At 33.6% G+C, this 24,571-nt stretch overlaps 1 protein-coding gene across 9 annotated transcripts in view; it reads left to right on the top strand.

The window, feature by feature from the left end:
• Positions 1–24,571, top strand: part of Mmd (mind-meld) — a 497,564-nt gene that overhangs the window by 86,308 nt on the left and 386,685 nt on the right. For all 9 annotated transcript variants that reach the window (XM_064215710.1, XM_026645750.2, XM_026645749.2 and 6 more), the window contains exon 3: positions 17,515–17,559. In XM_064215710.1, the coding sequence (XP_064071780.1) occupies positions 17,515–17,559 (45 nt within the window). The remainder of the gene's footprint in view (positions 1–17,514; positions 17,560–24,571) is intronic.

The raw sequence follows: 24,571 nt of genomic DNA, 5'->3' as shown, positions 1-24,571 counted from the left end.
GTAGATACCACCCACTCATATATCATATACATAACATAACATATCAGTTTTAAATGTTGGCGGAGTATTGGCGATGTAAGGAATACTTAGTATTTCTTACAGCACCAGTGTTTATGGATGGTAGTGAATACTTACCATCAAGTGGCCATTTGCTAGTCCACTAAGCTATTACATAAAAAAAAACTTGATTTTTAAAATTATGATATTCTGTCAAAAAAAAGGAGGGCAAATCCACCACTTTGACCACTTGATAGCATACCACTGTTTCGTCCGTCATCAAAGCGCCAACGACCATTGAAACCTTTATTACCTTTTAAGCTTTGTGCCCTTAAAAACATTATCTCATTGAATCTACAAACAGTAACACAACAATATAATTTAGTTTTATTAGACAGTAAAATAGTTCAATAACGCGTTACCCGAACAACATTTTCACAGAGTGAAAATAAATTTATGAGTTTTTGGGGACCAGAGCACGATGTAAAGAGCTACTCATATCACGAAGATCATTGCAACTTAAATAAAATAAAACATTAAATACGTACGTGAAACGGTAGCTAATAAAAAGGTTCAATTGTTAGAGATTATTATAGAAGTTAATAGAGAGGAGTGGTGGGGCAACCAGTTTCAACGAAGTTTCTTTCGTTGTACATTATGTATTAAATAAGAGACGATGAAATAAATCGACAACGTTTGACAATAGATCAATGACAATAAATAAATATTCCTTGTGAATTAAAACAATAACGAAAAATAAGTTCAAACAACATTACATAAAATAGTATTTAATAGAAAGAGACAGGAAAAAGGGAAAGAGAGGGAAATGTCACCTACAACAGACGTATGTAACGCTTTGTGCTTACGTGACGATTTCTGCTACTTCTTCAAGAGTCGCGTAAGAGAACTTCGTTCCAAATACTTCTCGTCTAAAGTATTTATTTTAACGTTAAGTCTAAAAATGTCAACTGCACCTCACAAAAAGGGTGTAAACTTAACGGCCACACTTATAACACTGAATCAACATCTGAATTAAAAATAATCGAATGTTAGGCGTGTATCTCACACACCAGCTTAAAAACTAACAATATGATCATGGAATTTGCGACTAACTGCACGTACGTGGTGTGAACTGAGCGATCCATCATTCGTACAGCGTGCGGCTTTATGAATCAAATAAGTTGAACATGCCGTAATGTGCGTGCTCTTCAGATTTATGATGTTAAATTTACTAGCTCGGTACGTGTGTATTTCATTTGAATTTCATATGTGCGATGCAACGTTAAATATTGTTAAAAGAAGGATTTGTAGAACAGCGAAAATATATGTACCAGTTTGGACAAAAAAGGTTTTAATTGTGTCAAGTATAATGTTGATGATGATGTCGTCCTAAGCGATTCAGGTCAAGGCAGCCAATTTCAAAGGAGATCAGCTCATTACGCAGGACATACTATAGTGTAGAATTGTTCGCGCAAATACATGTGCACACTTTATTCCCTCCCTTTTATAATCCGATGGCATGGCAAATCTGATACGATCGGAAAGGGTTCAGGCGCATGACCATCGCCTTTACGTGCTTTCTGAGAGTATATTTCCAATTTTCAGATTACATTCAACCCGTCCCGACCTGGGGTTTGATGCCAGAACCTCGGAATACGGAATACTAGATCGAGGCAGATAAGTCAAAGAAGAAGAATAAGTCAAATTTAGGTATTGAAGGACTTCATGGATGCATTGGAGCAAGTTTCGTTATTACTTTTTAGCTGTGCCCACAGCTTTGGCCGCATGTAGTTCAGTTTGAGGCTATTCATACGCGCGCGAAGATAACGCAGTTCAGCCGCGTTTTTCATTCTGGCTCGCTTTTGAAATACTATTATTTTGGGCTGAAATCTGATTATACTTGAAAGTAAATTTAGCCTATGCTTTTTTTTTGATAAATATGTTTTCTAATGTCGAGAAAAATGGCAAAATCTGTTCAAGGTACAGAGTTAATCGATCACAAACAAACAAATCTTTTCTTTTTATAACAAGAAAATTCTTACGGGAGATGAAAGGAAAATAACTTGAAATTTATTAGTTCGCGTGTATCTGCGTGTGCGTGCGTACGTAATTTAAAGAGTACGACGAAATAAACGTACCTGCGTACCAAGGTCTGTAGCCGTCTCTGAAAATCATTTGTAAACTTGCAGCAACAGCAATTGTGTGACCGAACAGCTGTAAACTTTTTGACGTAGTTAAGCCGCAGTAAAAAATTAACTTTTGTCTATAATGAAATAATTTATCACATAATTCCTACAATAGACTGTGGTCTTAAAACATTTTGTAATAATAATGTTAAAGTTCATTGCCATTATGACCGGAACACGTAATAAAATACTGAAAATGTAATAAAACAACGCTTACATCTTTGTAACATTTGTATGACGTCACATGTATGACGTATAGATGTAGCACTTTACATATTAACTTTTAGAGAACTTCGTAGCGTCGCGAGCTTGCTGGGTGGTTGTCGGTGTACGTTATGAGCCACATTTGTTCGGCCATAACTCCTAGATTCCGTTGTTTAAAATTTTCCTCGTGGTACGTGGTATTAAATAAATTAATTTCTACGAGTATTATTACATCCTTTCATATCTTCATGAGGCTGCTGAGGTTTCTTTTCATTCAATGTTTGAAAACAGTTTTAGCTTAGTAAATTGCACTCTCATATGCTATACGAAGTGCTAGTTCTGGAGCTCAAAGAGAATTTAAATAATTTTAATATAATTCATAGATGTGGTGCATATTATAATGTACTTTAAATATTTGTTGGAACTGAAGTGTGCCGTCGCATCTAAGTACATGTGAATGTAAGAGATGGAAGTATACATTTTTTTATTCCATGGAATCTCTTTTATTGAGCTGAAATTTTTAACGTGTAAAGTAAAAAGAACCAGATTATAAACAATAAGGATTAATTATTATTTCATTAACATAATTTACTTATATTATACTAGCTGTTACCCGCGGTTTCGCTCGCGTAAAATATGAATATATTTACAAATTAACTTAAAATGTTACGTTTGTTATAACATATTGGTGTGGATTTCAGCCCTTAGGGTAGAATATCCAGTAACGCTTAATTGCGAATCAACTCATTTTTAATCGGTAGCCCAAAATTAAAATTTTGAGTTTCTAACTTCAAAATGACGGACTTCCAGACTAACCTGCATACAAAATGTCAACAACTATTTTTCCCTTTAGGCCTAAAATATCAAGAAACGCTTAAATACGTATCTACTCATTTTTAATCAGTAGCCCAAAAATAAAGTTTAATGCCTCTAACTTCAAAAATGACCGTCTTCTATACAAACTTTCAACCCTTATTTCACCTCCGTGAGGATAGAATATGCAGAAACACTTAAGTATCTAATCTTTTTTAATCAGTATCCCGAAAATAAAGTTTCATGTTTCTAACTTAAAAGATTACGGACTTTCATACAAACTTTCAACCCCTATTTCACCTCTTTAGGGGTAGAATTTCCAAAATTCCCTCCTTAGTGGGTATCATGATATGTTAGTTTATAAGTGTACAGCCTTAAATATAAGTATTATGCTTCTAGTTCTAAAAATGACAATACTTTCAACAACTTACAACCTTTCATCCCCCTTTTCAACACTTTACAGCACTTTTTTCCAGTTAAAAAGTAGCCTATGTCCTTTCTCAGGCTCTAGACTATTTGTGTACCAAATCTCATTTAAATCGGTCCAGTAGTTTTGGCGTGAAAGCGAGACAGACAGACAGAGTTACTTTCGCATTTATAATATTAGTATGGATAGTATGGATTTTACACTGGACATTGTTGGTTATTTTGACCAGTGGTAGGGCTCTATCGTTGTGAGAACCACCCACAATTGTTTTGCTTAATCAGACCATCGTGTGTCGAATCAACTTGTGCTGTCTTAAAAAAAAAGGAGGCTTTAACACATATTGGGGTAACCCACATTTATAAGCTGTTTCTTTACTTTATATATTTCGTCTTTATTCGTCAAAATGACATTCGACACAATTTAAAAAAAAAAAGTTGCCACATACCCGTGTAAATAAAATAGAGCCCAGCTCAAATCCCACATTATACAAATGATACAAAATTACAATTAAGTTTTATGTGCTGTAAGTATGAAAGAAAATTGTAATACCGATGGATTTATTTAACGACTTAATATCAATATAAGTTTATTTGCAGTTAACGTCTAACAAAGCTGTAGGCACAGCTCGTTTCGAAATGATTCACGACACAACTCGGAAACAATGAAGCGATATGACTCTGTATCCCGAAAACAAATACAACATCTAGTAAAGTCATACAATTAAACTAGTGTGTTTATTCTGGTCCAGTCGTAGAGTCAAATTTAACTGGATTTCGGCAACTCGTTAGTAAAACGAAAGTTGGCAAATCTATGCTCGGAACAAGATATGTCAGTATCATGTGCATAATCCTTCAGAAAGTTATACGAGCGAACTGTTAGTAATTTGAATTATTGCATTTCCGGCTACAATTGCTAGTTTTAGTTTGATATTTGAACATATTTTTTTATATTAATACGAACGGTTAGTTGTTGTATTGACTTGATTAGTCTTACTTTGATAAACAAACACATGACCTCGCAAATAACCAATAGATTTATACTAATCTGATATAGATTAATCTGTATCAGTTAAAATAAATAATTATTGTGACTGCATCTTAGGATATAGACAAAAGCTGTTGCTGTCTTTCCTATATGCCTTTTTAGACCTATAATTTTCTAACACATTGTTTTGATGCATCTCCTAAGATTTAGCCAGCGTTAGTCATTTATTGCTTACATAAGCACAACCATTGCTCGTTCTATTAGTGGAAAACGCATCAAAATCCGTCGAGAGGAGTTAGCGGAGATACTGTTTATAGATAAATATGGCTTTTGATTAGAAAATGCAATTCAGATATCAGTTCCTAACATTATTAACATAGCTCCGATTCAGGTAACATGACCATCGTCACGGACTCATGCGAAAGCGATCCCTTCGCGCCCGCCGATGAGACGGAGAGGGTACCGCTGGTTTTCTAGTGGGTATTCCGGTATACCGGGGCGCATCTTGGCCACCGGCGAGGCCAAATACCCCCCACTTCCAAGAAGGCAAACGCGTAACGCTTTTTTCCAGCAATAAGAAAAAAGGTAACATGACCATACATGAGATTTAACCATATAATCTTACGTATAAGGTTTTTTTTTACTTAAGTGGGAAATAAATTACGTAATAAGCAGATGTCGGGAACACGTTCGTTCAAAGTTTTTACGTATTCGGGGGTTGAAACGACGCTGTATAAAGTGCGCCATTATATATAATGTCTACTGAAGTAGATGACGAGTTTTGTGGATAGTGTTTTGAGGCGGTTTATTTAATGAGACGTTTCATTTCTTTTGTTGTGTAATTATTATTGCTAAATGATTGTATTCATTTTGAGGATGAGAAACAGAGAAATGTTACTCGTAATAAGTTCTCAGTTGGTGAAGATGGAGTAATTAAATTTCTTACATCATCTTTCATTATTTCTGAATATTAAGTAGTCTATTTCCTTGTTTGTGTTTTTTCCCATTATTTTTTTTGTCTTAGGTAGACGGACTAGTTGCTACCTGATGGTGAGTTGTCGCCACTTTCAACTGACATTTGTACTGCTAGAAATATTAATCTTTATCGTATCATCAATGCGCCCCCAACATTGGGAACTAAGATTATGTGCCTTGTGCCTGTAGTTACATTGGCTCACTCACCCTTAAATCCACACACAACAATACTAAGTTTTACTATAACTAGAATGGCTTGCACAATGCCCTACCTACGAATTGAATAGTTCAAAATTTTTTATAAAAATTATGCGTGTAATTTGGAATGTAATGTTTGGATAAAATAAATCAGATAATAGTTTTTACTGTGTTCCATTACAATGGCTTTTATTTAAATTCGGTCATTGTAAGCGTTAAGTATCAAAAAAACATGTAATAATACTTGTTAAATAAATAAAAAAAACAGCTCGGAAAATACCGTTCTTAATATATATTTTTAAGTCGGTTCTTTGTTATATCGACCTTCACCTCAGTGCAGAAAACAATGACCCTGAGGTTTTTTATTCGGAAAATCTCCCCGTTACTACGTGGCTTAGAATATCAACGTAAGGGATTTTCCAAGGTAAAAACTTTTTCGTATCGTTAAATATTTCTTATAATATACATGCGCGTCGATTTATAAACACTATTAAAATCAAATTTAGATTATATTTTATTTAAGTTAACTCGTATAAACATTTCTGAATCGTCATTTTATACGATTAAAATTTAAAGTTACCACTGATTTGGAATGCATATTATAAAAAATTCAAATAATATACATTTAAAACCATGATTATATAAATAGTATTATAAGCTTGTGTAATATAATACGTATTAATTTTTATTTTTTTGGACGAAGTTCTTCATGCGACTTACAGTGGAATGAACGTCCAGAAATAGTCACATAAGGAAAAGGCGTTATGACTCTCCAGGTGTCCAAAGGCCTCAAAGATGAAGAGACAAAGAGGAAGATAAAGAGAGGGATACTCTTTCTCTTTCTTTTTACGGCTTAATATGACATTGTTTATACTTATTCTTTTGTTATTGTTTTAATTCACTCGGAATTTTTAATAACAATTAAATTTATTGACATTTAAATATTCTCAAGCATTTTAAATTTATTACATCGTGTCTTTTATTGAATAAATAATATATACAAAAAGTAGCTTAGTTCCGCAACCGGATGTCCCACGAAACATGTCTTTTTTAAAAAAAATAGTTATAATATTACAGATTATTATACTAATTGTAATACGAGAGAGACGGATTATTAAATAATTTCAAATTCCGAGCATGAACTCAGTCGAGTAAAATACAAATTAAACTTTACGTATAGTTATTTGGTACTTTTATTGCCCTCAGATAAGAACTAACTAATAGTAATTTCACACGTTTCAATTTTAGTTGAACAATATTTGTTGTTTAGCGAAAAAACAAAATAAACGTAAGAAATACGAAAAACGACGACCTCCCTGGTCGAGTAGTGTGTACACCGGTTTTCATGGGTACGCTCCGCCCGGGTTCGATTCCCGGCCGAATCTATGTAGAAAAAGTTCATTAGTTTTCTACGTTATCTCGGGTCTGGGTGTTTGTGGTACCGTCGTTACTTCTGATTTTCCATAACACAAGTACTTTAGCTACTTACATTGGGATCAGAGTAATGTATGTGATGTTGTCCAATATAAAAAAAAAAAAATACGAAAAATAATTTAACGGGAACAATAGATGTGTATATTTCTATGGAAGATTTTATTGAAAGTATGTTTGGACGATGAAAACGATTTCAATTTAGTATTAGATCTCTCGTGAGGACGATGACTGACTCGGCTTTGACAACTTGTTATGTCCCTTGTATCAGACATTAATAATACACTAGTTAGATATCTCACCTTACGAGTGTGGCCCTAATACTTATTGACTTTCAGTCAGGATATATTATACATTTAGGAATTTGGTTCAAAATGTATTAAAAAAAAACAATATGACAATTAATAATGTGACAATCAGTTTTTTATTCTAATAAACAAATATAAAAGTAAACATATGGAACAAAATAATCACCAGTAATCATTAAAAAAACAAAAAAAAAACACTTACAGAGTATTCGATTTACAACTACCCGCTTAACACTGACACTTAAAGTACTTGAGCGATGTTTCCTCGTCGACCGACAACCGACCAATGAGCCCGTGACAGGGCTGCGCGCCAGTTTTATACCTTTGATTTTGGGTGTTCATTACTATACATATAATAGTATTAACATAATATATCTCAAATGTTGGAAACGAATAACTACTGAGTTTTGTGCCGGTTGTTTTCGGTAGAATCTCCATTCCAAACCGGTGGTAGCTTTATCTAACATATGTAGTTTTGTAAAATGACGATTCACGAGTTCTTGTAAAGGCCTACTCGAATAAAATATATTTTGATTTTGACGAAAATTAGTTATAACGGTACTAGCGTTAATTATATCTATTATAACAAGATATTAATTTTTATTTGTTTTGTAGTGTAGAGCAGATAATGAAGATCGTGCGAGATAAAGATCTTTAAGTAATACTCAACAAAATAAAAGTTGTCATCATGATACCAAAATAAAATACGAATATCCTTGGTTTTCCAGTAGTTAGAAGACGGGATTTTAACAAGTTCGAATTCAAACTCAGGAAATGAGGTTCACGTGCTCAATTTATGTTTATAATTCATCTCGTGCTCGGCGATAAAGGTAATAATCGTGAGTAAACTGACACAAGGCGAATGGAAATCTACCACGTATGTCCATCGCCCACATCGTAACACTGATTTGAAGTATCTGAGTTATTAATAACTTGCTATAAATCTTCTCTTTAAAAACTAGAGGAGGGGCTATCCCAGGCGTGGGATATTAACGGGACTGTTAATTTATTTTTATGCTTTTAAATAAATAAAAATAAATCTTCTTCCTAGTCGTTTCGTCATTAATTAGCGTCGTGACCACAATACATGTGGCTCCTGTACACTTAAAAAAAAATAATGATAGTATTTTAAAAACTATATATAATTTAATTACCTTAAACATAAGTGTGGGATCGTCCACATGTGACGCAAACGTAGGTCAATAACTACGCAGACAAAGCCGCGGACATTGGTTAGTATACCAATAATCGTTACCTGGTCATTGCTGTAATATAAAATCAGTAATATTCGATTTAAATGCATACTGCCCAGCTTGTCTTAAGCGCTATTCGCCTTTGGGAATGCACTTTGAACTTTGTTATTGCTATACGTGTAAAAGCTACGAATTTGTTCCGGCGACCGGGTTGTGTTCGGCGAAATATATTTAGGCGTATATCTTAGCAATTTTTATATATTTTATTTTATAATATGTCATACAAACAGCAATTAGTGGCGGTGGCCTTTGTACGCTGTACCAGCTCAGTGTATTATAACGGAGTGAGAAATGCTGTCATTATTTCTAAGAATTCGTATCATAGAGTAAATAAATTCCACGTATTTTGTGCTTAATATAATTTTTCCTATTACAGTCTGTCTATTACTTGACACACTGGAGTCCGATACCGAACTCAATTAAAACAAACATTTACTTCAAAAACTAGTATAATAGCACTTGCGAAACCGTAAGTATTAAGTCTCAGTATTTTGAGAGGCTCACGCTCATCTTCTCTCCATAAGATAAGTTGTAAATTGCGACCAGACTCGTCTATCACAACTTGCCGGTACATCTTTTCTATATCCGCGGTCAGGATGTACTTGTACAGGCGAGTCCGAACTAATATGGGGAAAAGAGAGTCTTGAATTTGAGGCCCAACCATCTGAATGTCATTGACAGATACGCCGGAGGAAGTGCGAGCAGATGCGTCGAACATCACCCTTATTTTGGTTGACTCACTGTTCTCTTAGAGCACCGGATGATGAGGCAAGTAGTAACATAAATTCAATGTAGGACTATCGAGTGTTACTTCCGAGAGATGACCCAATTCTGCGTATTCCCGGATAAACGCTATATACTGAGAATTGACCTCAGGCTGAGGCTGAAATTATAAAATCTTTTTTTGGCCATGGCATGTGAATCGCCAAGACAGTCGGGTGATTTAGCGACGGGTGTGTTGCATAAAATCGTAGTCGTAGACGCGAACACAGTCCTTCTTGTGTATTAATTATTTTAAATGTAAATTTTATTTCTGATCTAGCAAATATATAGTTAAAAAAATATTTCACTTTATATAGTCGTATTATTTTTTAATATTTAATTATTATCATACAAGTTTTAATTTTCTGTTTTAAATGTGTAGCCTCCACTTCAAGAAAATCCAAGGTTATGATAATATTACAACTTATTACTCACTATGACATTTTTTTAAACAAACATGAAATAATTATAACATTTTTAAATGATCTTAACCGTCTACCGAATTCTTGCCCATTTTTCAAACACCTTTAACCTTTTTTTTTTTTAAATGAAAGTAGTTAGACAGTGAATAAAATTTCAAGTGACATTTTACAATACAATAATTATTAAAATAGTGTTTTTTGTTATTCGATTAGTAAAGCCTTTAAATGTATTTACAAATATTTTATCGGTTTATGTTTTTAGTTGTTAACATTTTACACACATCATACATACATTCTCAGTCGTTTATACTTTTTATGTCGTACGTATGTTGAACGTACTTAATATAAATAATAAAAAAAATATATAACCGATTGACATACAACGCACATCTGAAACCGCTAACAAGATGAAATTTTGCACAGTAATTTCTGATAGAATTCAGGTACTTACTAAATTGGTTGCTTTTTATCTTATTTTCTTAAATTCATCTCCTAAGGGGTATAAAAGTTAAGATGGAAATTCTTCATCGTTGATATTAGAAATATAGAAATCGATAAGATATTAAAGAATTTGAGAATTTTTTTTTGAAAAGTCATCACCCAAGTAGATGAAATTTGGATTTTTTATGGATGTGCGTCATATATGACTGGTAGAAAAATGAAAATTGGTTTTTAATCTTCTGTTTATCAGTGAAAGACAGCTGACACAGCGTTTTCGAAAATAAAGCACCTGAGAGGGTGTATTAGGGGATCAAACTTGAATAAAAGTTCTTTATTTTCGAAGTTAAATATACGGAAAACGATGTTAAGGCACATGTTTATGAGTTATATAGAGTCATTACAGCGATTTTAAATATTGGTTATATAAGTTAAATACGGGATGAAACTTTATACGGAACCAAGCTACGAGGTATGAGGGTAATTCATATTACCAAAACTCTAATACTTAAGAAAATTCAGTAGGTTCCTTAATGGTGTTTCCGATGGGATATCCCATCGAGTATAGATCTATTCACTCACGAAGTTGCGCCTCCACGTTAAATCTTTATTGGCGTGCATTAGTAGTGTGTGGGAGTGACGCTTGTGCTTACGTTTACAAGATGTCAAAGTGTGCGTGAGACGACTAAGAGTAGAGACAGCAAAAACATACAAATTAGATGATATTTATTAAAAATGTATTCCTTATCTTGGGCGCGCCTACGTGAGTGAATGTATACGCGACTAGCGGTTCCATATAATAGTTATGGAAAATGAATACTAGTACTTATTTATGTACTAGTATTCATATTCCACATACTCTTCCGATATACCGAGCTCTGTTTAAATTCATTTTGTCCTATAAAAACAACTTTTGCCTAAAAAGCTAGTACTCATGCGTTTGACAAATAATAAAGATCTATTTTAATACTCTTTAGGCTTAATTTTTTGAGTAATTATTGAAATAAGGACGTAAAGACGTTCTCACAAGGGACATAACATCTCAGCTCTGAAGGTTGGTGCACATTGGCGATGGTAAACTAATGGTTTATATTTTTACAGCTTTTATGGGCGCTGGTGACTGTATCAAATTGCCACAAATATTATAAAAAAATAATTTCCCAACCATGTATGCGAATTAGGTACCATTAAAATAGTTCACTTGTGAGCATTCATTCATTGATTTAAATGTATTTATTTAAGTACGTTTCAGTAAGCAATTTTTAATCCCGATGTCATGTTGCAGGATTGAATTAAGTCTAACGCTATTGAGAAAAATCGACAAGATACACCAGACAATAAAATATATATATTTTTTAATTATATTAGTAATGCTTCATTATAAGGAATTATTAATAATTCTATTTACTCCTACAATTAAGCTTAAAGTCTTGATTGCTAGGCGGTTCTTAAACCATTGCACTATTGACGCCTAAACGTCGATATATGTCTTTTTTATACATGAAATAAGTATTATTGTTATGTTAATTAAGTCCTGTATTTTTTATTATAAACAAGATATTTTAGTTTATAAATACGCAAAATTAAATTTACGCAAAACAAAAAACAATACTGATATATTGTAGTAGACAGACGCTTCGTTATATTTTATGTATGTAGTGGACAGCCCTTTGGATCCATCAGTCCAGTTCACCGTGGAATTTGTAATTTTGGATTTCATAAACAAATTCGGTAAACCATGAAACGATCAAATGAATTGCCTCGAGTTAGGCCTTTACGGATCGCATCGTACGTACGACAAATATGGAACGCTATATTATGCTGAGTGCGTAAAAAAGGTAAATTGCCAATTTTCGTGTTGAAAATGTCATCACGGTGATAAATATTTCGATAATTCTATAGTGACCTTAACTTAAAATGTGTTCATGTCGATTTAAATGCGGTCGAAACGAAAACGAATACTGTTGACTTTGTTTCTAATACAATTGTTTTTGATTATAAACTTCGTGTATAATGAAGTATATTCATGTTGTATAAAAATTTAAAAGTATTTTTAAAGTATACTTGATGGTAGGCCCAAGTTTAATCCTGTCTGGGTACGTACCACCCACTCATAATATATTCTATGGCTAGCAATCAGCAACACTTAGTATGAGGAAGTAAGAAATTAGTGAGGAATGCTTAATATTCTTAAATTATCAATGTTCAGGCAGTGATTACTTACCATCAGGTGACTTATGTACAAATCGACCAATGATATAAATAATTTGATAAACTCGTATCTTTACAAGACTTAAGTTAATATATTTTCTGTTTTATTTTCTCCTATATTTGTAAAAAGTTACCAACGGTTTAGAATATAGACTTTACCGACTGATATTTAAATTACGAAGCAATATTAATTACACGTCGTTGAATTGTTATAGGGTCTGTATAAAAAGTTAACTAATTTTCTCATCACACATACATACAGACTATTACCGAATACGTCGTATTCAACAATGTTTTTAACATGAAATTGCCAAAGGTAATCGTGGAATTTTATTCCAGTTTGTCTGTAATATAGTTTCAAGAAGGAAAATGCTATTAACGTTATGTTTCTCTTATATGTTCTATGAGATAAATGTAATTAATTTACCTGTTCTACGCTGGCAGCTATGTACAAACACCGAGCAAAAAATACGAGGACTCATTGCAATTTGTTTACCTAATTGTAATTCAACAGGGTACAGCAAAACCGACGGACGTTTGTGTTGATTATAAATATTTTCAACGAATGTAATTTTTGTATAAATAATAATATTCGTTGGAAACAAAGCAACGAACCTTTTATACAGAATTTATTATATATTCTTAATCTAAATTTCGAGCTTGACAATGTCGGATACATTGGATGTCTTACCGTTTAAATATTAAAGATTCATGTTTTATTTAAAATATACTTCTACTTTTTCATGATGATAGGGGTACAAATGGGTCACCTGATGGTAAGAGATCACCACAGCCCATTGACATTAGCGCTGTCAGAAATATTAACCGTTCGTTACATCGCCAATGCTCCACCAAACCTGGGAATTAAGATGTGCCTTGTGCCCGTAGTTACTGGCAATTCATAATTCAAACCATAATACAAAACTAAGTATTGCTGCTTAGCGATACAATGTGTGTTGAGTGTGTGGTACCTACCCAAACGGGTTTGCATAAAAACCTATCACCAAGAATCTTTATATACCCGTTTTTTGATACCCGTTATTCCGGTATTTTATATCTGTGACGTGGTTACATATATATATTGGTAATTCCGTATTCATAATATAACTAAAGCGTCATAAATTATAATATTTCCCAGAGTTCCAAAGGTCAGTCAATATTCGTTTCTACGAACAAAAATAAGTTTATGAAATAGCCAGTCAATCGCGATACATAAAAGTTTTCGGTCTTTGAAGTCGACACGCACTCTGACGGAAATTTAATGCTGGACATATTTCGTCTGACAGCGCCAATATTGAACAAAACTGTAGGATTACATTTAAATTATATAATAAATCAAAGGAACTTCGATTTAGTTTAAAATATACTTTCTTATAATCTGATTAGGAATGGAAAAATAGCTCCGTCGATCGTGTCGATTTTACGCTTTCATGGCATTGAAACGAATTTAATAATATTTAGTATTAAGCAACGTTGAACTCCAATGAAGGACATAAACATACGCATGGATTTTTTCTATCTAAAACCTATGTTACTACTTAAATCTTGCAACTGAATTTTAAGCCTAATCCACTTTAGCTCTGATGTGATATAATTGAAAATTCTATACAGTAATAAATTAAGATATTTCTACTCACTTTTTTCATAAAATTTTAATTTTACGGAACTGTTTTAAACGTAAAGCTACCACTGGTTCGGTATATAGATTCTACTGAGAAGAACTCGTAGTAGTAACTCTTTTTCAATATTTGAAATACAAATATAAAATATGTTTTGTGAATGCATAAAATATTATGAATGTAATAATTGATTTAGAAAAAGCCACACGTTAAGATTATTTCAATAAAAGTACGAATTACTAAGAAAAATATTGCTTGAATGTTCGTATAATAAAACCGCAATTCATTGCTTGAGTTAAAATCTTATTATTATAAGACAGCTTCTTCGTAACTAGACGTTGTAAGATTAATTAATTCTATAGTACATAAATTAATAACACATACCGTCGTGATACAAGTCTACGATTTAATCCAATGCTTATACTCCTGTCCTTATGACTGACTAGGCTTTGGATTCAGAGCCAGATCTTATCAAGATAAAGCGATTGATTTCATAATACGGATAACAAAGACGAAATGACGCAGTATTCTTGATACTTGATACGTGATTTATAAAGTCAATTTTGATCTTTTTTATGTCTTATTAACTTTTTCTGTTCTTGTGGGATCTTAATAATTTGTAAATAAATATATAAAAAACATTTCAAATTACTGTAATGTCTGTTGATGATTTTTCCGGAAGTTTAATCCTATCATCGTATCTTTGTTTGAAATCTAGTTGTTGTTTTGTAATTTTTTTTCTAGAAAAGGTACACATTTTTTAAGTACTACCTCTCTAACCTACTTTTGAAGTTCTTACTAGCCAGCGTTCATCCTTGCGTTTTATGCGTAGTGTCATACCCATACCTAGAAGTCGTTGTTACCATAACTTCGTTCCTTATATTTTAAATCTGGTCATATTTGCTTCATGGGTAATTTTGATAAGAGAAGTGAGATGGCCCAGCGAAATTGGTAGCTGGCTTTTTAACAAAGTTCGTAAGTTAAAATCCACGCATTTTTATATTAATTTAGATTTATTTTTGTTTGAGAAGGTGTTCGTCCCTTTTTTTTAACTACTCGGTTTTTGTGGTTTGCTCGTCCGCTGTTTTTTTGGTTACATAAGAGGAAGTTTTAAAGTGTCACCGGTAACTGAGAAGGTATGTGTAAACCGGCTGGATGGGCATATTATGCGGAGGAATGAGGACCATGTTGTAAGGAAGGTCTTAAGTATGGATGTGGATGGATATAGAGGTAGGGGACGACCAAAGAAACTATGGATGTATTGTGTGTAAGACGACATTACTGGAAAGAATGATACTTGTGAGATGACGTCAGACAGAGAAATATGGAAGAAGAAGATATGCTATAAGTTAAATCACGGTGTAAGCTATCTCCATTTGAAATTCCGATTCCATCCAGCGTGATTGAATTACACGCAACCAAATATACACCCTTTCACATTTATACCATTAGTAGAAAGTACAAATTTTACTGATAGCCGTTGGGACAATAATGTTCTGCAGTGGAGACCGCGAATCGGCAAGCGTAGTGTAGATCGCCCTGTGCCACGATGGAGTGATGATGTCCGGAAGGTGGCTGGTAGAACGTGGATGAGAAGGTCCGAAGATTGGGCCCAGGGACGCGCTTGGGTGAGGACTCTGTCCAGCAGTGAACTGATACAGACTGATCATGATGATGATGCTGATGACAAATTTTAAAACTATAAAATACCAGATTTCTAAATAAAGCGGTGATTTTTATATATTCCACTAAGTTATATATGGATAATGGGTATTGTCACCTCTCCTTTTGAAGTGGAAGTCCTGTTGCTCGAAGGCGGTCGGTGGATCATTTTATACATTTTGATCAAATAAAATTATTCAAATCAAAACAAAATCCTTTACTCAATATAGAAGCCTACTTAGTTACTGAACAGGAAAATACCCTGTCCTGAGAAGAACCGGCGAAAGAAACCTAGCGGGTTGACTTATTAATTTTTTTTTTCATCTGACACGTACAAATTTCCTCACGATATTTCATATAAAGAAGAATTATAAGACGAATTAAGCACCGGGAAATTCAACGTTTATTTCAACTCCGGATGTAAGAACGCACAATTTTCGACTTTTGTCTTAAACGGTTTTTTTATGATTATGTTTGACCATAATATCCTCAGAACTGTTCAAACTCTCTTCCTAAATGTTGGCATTGGTTTTTTCTTGAAGAAGGTTTCTATACTGTACACATTGATGCAACTCGCCACTAGATGGCTCTGCCGCTCATCATCAATTTTAACACCGTTCACATATCCAAGAAGCGAAACAACGTCAGCCATGTTTTGTTAGTAGACTATAATATAGATATTACTTTTACAAAAACTTCGCTTATCTGAATTATTGTAAAAAAGGTTATATTATTTTGAACGTTGTATAGAATATTGTTACAAATAAAAATAATAAAAAACACTAGTCTAGTAACTTACGTTAACAGCCCAAAAGTGCTTAAAAGTACATTACGAAGATCGCTTTGTTAAGACTGCAAGCAACCTGATCAATTCTGGTAATAATAACTATGCTTATAATTAATATTATATACGTATTTATTTACCATCTACAAATGACATACTTGTCCATTCTTACAATTAAATCAACCTTTTGTACAATAAAGTATTAATCGAGTATATGGATCAATTATGCATAAAAACAATGCGTAATCTAAAGAACAATTATAGCTGGTTTTTAGTCTTTTTTTTTAAATTAAAGTTAGGCGTAGTAGTTAATGGGTCACTCGATGGTAAGTGTTCACCATTTCTCATAGACATTGGCATTCTAAGCGATATTAACAACTTATTCCATCGCCAATGCGTTATTTCCTTTGTGCCTGTAACACTGGCTCAATTTACTTTCAAAACTGAATTCAACAATACTAAGAATTGCTGTTTGGCGGTAGAATATGAAATTATGACTACCTATACAATATAGAGCCGAGACGGTCAGTGGTTAGAACGCGAGCATCCTAACCGATAATTGCGGGTTCAAACTCAGGCAAGCACCACTGAATTTTCATGTGCTTAATTTGAAGAAAACATCGTGAGGAAACCTCCATGTGTCTAATTTCAACGAAATTCTGCCACACGTGTATTTCACCAACCCGCATTGGAGCAGCGTGTTGGAATATGCTTCAAAACCTTCTCCTCAAACAGGAGAGGAGGCCTTCGCCCAGCTGTTAATGTATACAATATCAATTCTTAGTTATAAGTACATGTGTTTAAGTACATGTGTTTGATTTTATCTGTTTTTGTTTTCAGATTCATGTCTTGCGTTGCATCCCCCTGCTATGTTATCCGATACACGTGAGTCTATCATAGTTTAAAAAAGTATATTTTATTATAATCATCTTCCTTTTTATTAAAATAAGAATTGATAACATTAAGTGCATAAATATATACAAATATGAATTAAAAAATAGTTACTGTATATATATATATATTTTTTTTTTTTTTTTTTTTATGGCATTGATTGGCGGACGAGCATATGGGCCACCTGATGGTAAGTGGTCACCACCGCCCATAGACAAAGGCGCTGTAAGAAATATTAACCATTCCTTACATCACCTATGCGCCACCAACATTGGGAACTAAGATGTTATGTCCCTTGTGCCTGTGATTACACTGGCTCACTCACCCTTCTAACCGGAACACAACAATACAGAGTACTGTTATTTGGCGGTAGAATATCTGATGAGTGGGTGGTACCTACCCAGACGGGCTTGCACAAAGCCCTACCACCAAGTTATTATAATCTTTTAATAAATTTTAACTGTGGTAATATACGACGGCAACAGAAGTTTACGAAAAAAAATGTAGGCCATACCACCGCAACAGTCGAGTCGGTCACAATACGTTTTCGATATTAAAGTAAATTAGATTTTCGTGATTCGAACACGGCATGTTTAATTCGCTCCGAATTTAAGTTATCGTCAGTCATAAACAAGCCCTTGTAATATATTATCGTTGGTGTAAATTGTTTCCGACATATTAAGTCACTACTAAGCCTCATGTTACAGCTAAACATCTCGGACAATTATCAAACTTGCCACATCGATTAATGGCCATATAATTCATGCATTGACATCCGTCATCGGCTAGTCACGCGTTTCCCAGTGGATCGTATGATATTAATATTTTCAACATGAACAAACATCAATTAGTGTAATTGATACTTAGGTTCATTGTTGCCACGCTGAGATTTTCAACGGTTACTTAACACTTATTTGTACAAGGTAGCGAACTGTGACACAACTTGCTCAATACCTCTTCGATAAAGACCATGTGTGAGCATTAAAGTAAACGGTTTAAAGTTTTATACCCATGTATGTAACTTATAAATTTTTATAATTAGACAAAGGCGCAACTTAGTTTGGATTTAATATGTTAATATAACATAACGAATGTTAAATGTTACCGTTTAATGGTTTGGAGTGTAATGACAAGTGGATTAGTCTATTTTAAAATTAGTATAAGTCTGTGTGTGCACGGGGACCGTGTTGCAGTGTAACATGACGCTACGTTGCTGTGACACAGAATGTGCTCGTCAGTGGATTCTTTGCAAATGTGAAACATCGAAATTGATATTTATTGGAGGAATAAACATGGCGTAAATCAAATAAGGATAGAACGTCGTTAATGAAATATACATATATTTAGTATCATTATTATAATATAAATGAATGAAGTATGTAGTATACGAGCCACGTCTTGCGCATCGCAGTAGAGAGCGTGACGTCATAAACCCTCATGCCGTTTGCCGTCACGGCACACGTGTCAGTCCGACCCTCAAGGCTCGCCAATAGATGTTTCACGTCAATAAACTTAACGCTATTAATATTTTATAACAAATATTGACGCAAATACTTGTGTTTCGTTTTCAATAATAATAATTTACATCAAAGTCTGATCGACTGTCTATCATCCTATTAATAGAGTCGTTCACGTGCAAGAAAGTAGGGCGTTTACGTTTCCTGTCATGAGACTTGAAAAATCGTACCAATTATATTCCATAGATGGCGTTACTCACGCTACTGTAGTTTTTCTTGGTTTACCACATTACAAGTTTTTTCTTTTCAACTTACTCCGTAAATATTTTAATATTAATGTACATATTATGTTAATGCTGTTACGTAAGAACTCACTCCGTAGTTCGTACTCGACTCGCGAAATGTTGGAAACCGACTTAGGGAGTTACGATTATCCTTTCAATGTAATAATCGTAGGTAATGTTACTCCTAAGTTTCTAACATTTCACGATCATGTGCTGCGGTGAGTTTCAAGTTTGATCTTACAGAATGCTGCCGTTTATCGGGATTACGTATAACATTAAGTTAGTAATCGTTTTTGGTTTAGAATGATAAATATGATTTTATTTGTACAGGTCTACTTCTATACTAATATTATAAATGCGAAAGTAAGTCTGTCTGTCTGTCGCTCTATCACGGCCAAACCACAGAACCGAATTTGATGAAATTTGGTATGAAGACAGCTCGAACCCCAAAGATTTTTTTTTTCTAACTATTAACCCCTAAAACACAAGAGAAGTCGTGGATGACAACCATATTATGTATTTCTCCAAGCGGTACTTCTTTGTCTGTCTGTTGATTCATAAATCACTCATTAATTAAGTTATTCTGACCAAACCTTAATACTCTGTATTGCCTGTTCCGGTTTGATGATTAAGGCAGTGTAATTACAGAGACAAAGTGTAAAATCTTTGATCCCGTGGTAAGTGGCGCATTGAGGGTTAGAGAGGTCGTGTTTCTTCTAGGGCCAATTTCAATGTTAGAAGGGAATCACATACTATTATTAGGTTTGTAATGAAGCAGACATATAGTATCCTTTAAATAATAAAACAACGAACCCAAAAAGTTCAATAATTTCGTTCGACATTTTTTATAAAAATAAAGATCCCAAATCAAACAGTATTAAGACAGTTTTCTCTCGATAACGCACAGTAGAAAATATTTTATAAGCCAAGCAAACACCTAATGAAGGTTTAAATGTTTGCGAAGTCACAGCCGAGCGAATCGCCGGTCTTTTCGAGAAAAATCCGAATTCCAACTTGATTGCAGCACAAGCGACGCGAAAATGTTTACTAGGTATATATCCTTATTTTTACGTATAATAAATCTATTACGGAATTATGACTGTCGATGAATATTTTTTTTTAAAGATTTGACATGATTTAAGATATTTACTTACTTATCATAATATATTCCATTATTTGGTGATAGGGCTTTGTGCCTAAGAAGGTACCACCGACTCATCATATACTCTACCGCCAAACAGCAATATTGTTGTGTTTCGGTTTGAAAGGTGAGTGAGCCAGTGTAACCGCAGTTACAGGGGACACAATGTCGTAGTTCCCAAGGTTGGTGAGGCATTGGTGAAATGAAGAATGATTATTACTTTTTAACAGTACCGATGTCTGAGCATGAGAAGATGTTTCATTGAAAGGAATGTCGGTCATGGTTGAAGGAGCATAATCTTCTTCTCCAAAAATTTACAAATACAAACTCTTTACAAATACTAGTTGCTCACACTCACCGGGATCTATCATGCTTGTGTGCGTGCAACATTCATGCGTGCGGCTTAAGACAATGTCTATATGATAAAGTATACGTGTATCGTCTGGCCTATATTTTTATATTTCTATTTATCGTCGATATATCGTACAAAATATCGTTATATAAATTAATTTATCATAATGTATTCGCTAATAAACGCATCTTTATAGCTAGAATATTTTTGAATAATTTCACAGCGTAAGCCCAAAATATGAATAATGTTGCCAACTAAAATACGTAATTCATAAAACGCGCTGTAATATTTTACTATTGCAGTAATAAAGTAATCCCAAGGGTATCCTAAACTAGGGATGTACTCAGTATAAACATATTTAAATATTCGCAATAATATATTTTAATCGCTACATCAATAAATATAATCGCAAATGTAATATCGACATCGCTTTATAAAGCAGTCATCACTTGTTTCCTAGTTGAAAATATACGTCACTAGCAAATTTTGTCGATAATAACATTGGTATGCTGTATGGTCTAATAAACATATCCTTATATAATTTAATAATACCTATAACAATAAAATATATAGACTAATACTTGAGTTATACTGGTAGAGTCAGAATAATTTTATTGTTATTATCGTTGTTCGTGAATTCGTGAATTCATAATATATGGTACTAATTTTATTTTAAATTTATAAGGATCATATGTCATAGCTAATTTAGTTTTTAAGTGAATTTAATATACCTAATATATAACTAATTGTACTAGTTGAACTTGCGGCTATAACCGCGCGATATTTATAAAACACTAACTTACAAACCCCGTTTTACCCCCATAGGGATGGAGTTTCGTAATAGATAAACAAATATAAACTACTACTGAGTCTTTGTGATATGTAATGTCTGGCTGATACACTTTGCACCCGTGAAGGTTTTAGTTCTGACATTTATGTATTTATTTTATCAGGACAGTACACTATGTCGCGTCAAACAACAATATTACAGTTTGATATTATTTTGGCAAATGCTATACTACTGGTATACACTGGTAGTCTCAGCACGCACAATCACATTGCACAAACAATAAAAAACGAAACAATAAACATTTATTAATCACATACAGATATGTTAATCTGAACGCATTGAAAGTTGAAAGTAATACACACATGTTCTGATGCAACCACGTCTTGGTTTTTAATTTAGCTAAACGACCAATAATAAAGGCGGTATTATTCCACTGTTGCTACAGCGACTAGTGTTAAAATGAAATTTTGATGGAGTTTAAAGCGCATTAAAAATATTATTTAGATACTATCATAATAAACTATATAAAATCTTTCGGAATTAATATTTACTTGATGGTAGGGCTTTGTGCAAGCCCGTCTGGGTAGGTATTTATCAGAAATAATACCACTAAACAGTAATACTAATGTAACTACAACAACGCATTGGCTTTGTAAGGGGCGGTGGTCACTACTTAATATTAGGTCAGTCAGTTCGCCTAGCATCTGGCGTCTGGCTACCTAAAAAATAAATCCGAGCAGTCTTTCCAAAGGACTTTTGAATTGTCACTTTACACGTTTAATTTACATAAGTATAAGAAAGAAAGAAATAAATGTTTATTAGGACACGACACAATTATAAAAAGTATAAAAAATAAAAAAAAATAAAAACAACAAAAATAAAAAACATATTAACTAATTACAACTACTAACTTAATCTACAAAAAAAAAACAACAACAAAACAAAACAATGATAGTTAACGTGTCCTAAAGGTGTATCATTCAATTTGGAATCAGAGAAGAACCGACAACAAAACCCAATAGTTTATCTTTTTTATTAATTAAAAAATATATCCTTCATCGGATTGCTTTTGCTAATGGGATGATTTTAACCGTACGGGTAGTTGAAGCGCTTAAATATTCCAATGTATTGACAGAAGCGCTTACCAGAATTCCCTTAATCGTATCTGATGACACCCACGGGATGACGTGGGCTGACTGCAAGCGGACATGTTGGTCAGCGGCATGACAAAATATCTACTAATTAACCGCATTAATAATCTTGTTTCATTAAAATTTTATGACCATTTACTCAAATATGTGTAATACTTACGGTAAGAGTACATTATTATATTTGAGTGGTCAACTTATAATAAAACTTTATACAAACGAGGACACGTTTTGTAATGCCTAACTGAAATAATTTACTAAAATGATATTAATAAAACTTATAACAGCAAATATAGCGCGTTTTGGAATATAATATTCTTATATAAACAACTGTTACCACCCATTTTAAAATTAGGCTATTGACGTGACAAGCGTGTTTTTAATGTCCTTGTTTAAGTGATTAGTTTTCTCCCGGAGTTTCGATCACGTAAAGGCGAGAGGAACAGGTGTTCTACCCGATGTCTTTTTCTGTAGCCCTTTTAATGTTAATGCAAAATTTCATGATCGATAGAGTAATTAATACGCGATAGTCATAATATATAATTAGGATTTAGGATTAAATGAAATCATCTTAATGCGATACAGGTTTATCTCCGGATGAGAAAAATATTCTCGAATAATATTTAATGAAATTTGAACTACAGTTTGAGTTGAAGTTCTCTACTATGGCACATTCATAAACGCTTCTCGACGTGTGTTCCTGCCCTAAAGGTTATTAAATTCCAGTACACACCGCAAGCGCGTTCGCTAGCTAGTTAACTTGAACTATTCGAATGACAATGTATTCGCGCAATCTCCTGCCCCACCGTGTCACGTTATACTGGACTTTTATTGATATGTTATTTATGTTACCTGTAATGCCCGCGGCTTACGTTGCGTGGACGTTGATTACGGACAGACGGTATGGTATCAACCGATTACAATTCAATTGAAGACCATTAACCATAATTACTTATTCAACTGCATAACAGTGATATTTAGTTAGGTTTCGTCTGGGGAGAGGGGTCTCTATGTACCACAATTTATCAACTGAATATCAAATGTCGTAATCGGGGCTGCTAAAGAAAGTTTTTCCAGAGAAAAAACCCAATATCTTGTATTGGATCAACATGGAATTCAAACCGTAGAACTCAATCCGTATTAGCTACAAGACGAACGCAGTTAGATTCTACATCTATATTAATTTATAAGAAATAAATCGGCACTTTTTCTCCGATTTGTTGAATGTTGTTGAAAAAACAATATTTAATTTTCTTTTATATTCGTGTGGTGTTTTTTTTTAATTTTCTCAAAGAATTAAAATAAGAGTAGAAGAAAAATCAAAACGTGCCAATCCTTAGTTTTTGATACACTGAGCAAAAACGTCTATAAAATTTATATTGGTATATCTGTTTGAAATCTAATAGACTTCCGTACAATTGACTTATATCACGAGGAACGTATATATTTTATATAATTTTATATAACTTACCACCAGACGGTGCTGTAGAACATCGTTTATACACATGCAAGACCGTCTCTACCGGGTATTGTCAGTTGACTATAAGTAAAATAAACCGAGATTATGTGGAAAGCACAACAAAAATCACTAAACATTGCATCCAGTCGTGCTCACCCGAGCACGCCACGCGCTCGTTAGGGCTCTGTTAATTGTACTTTTTTATTACCTATTTACCCGGCCCAGGTCATCTCCCATGAAACTGAGCCCTTTGTGCAAGAGACAATGTGAGGCTTTTAATTTATTTAGAAAACCTCGTGTTGCTGACTTTTGTTTTTTTTTTTTTTAAAGAGTTGTCACATCGTAGGTTGTCGTATGTCGTCTTTTGTTACAGAC

This window comes from Vanessa tameamea, chromosome 8 (assembly GCF_037043105.1).
Source record: "Vanessa tameamea isolate UH-Manoa-2023 chromosome 8, ilVanTame1 primary haplotype, whole genome shotgun sequence".
In the NCBI taxonomy this organism is placed as follows: Eukaryota; Metazoa; Arthropoda; class Insecta; order Lepidoptera; family Nymphalidae; genus Vanessa; species Vanessa tameamea.
Note: the sequence above shows the minus strand (reverse complement) of the source record. Positions and strands in the feature narration are given on the sequence as shown.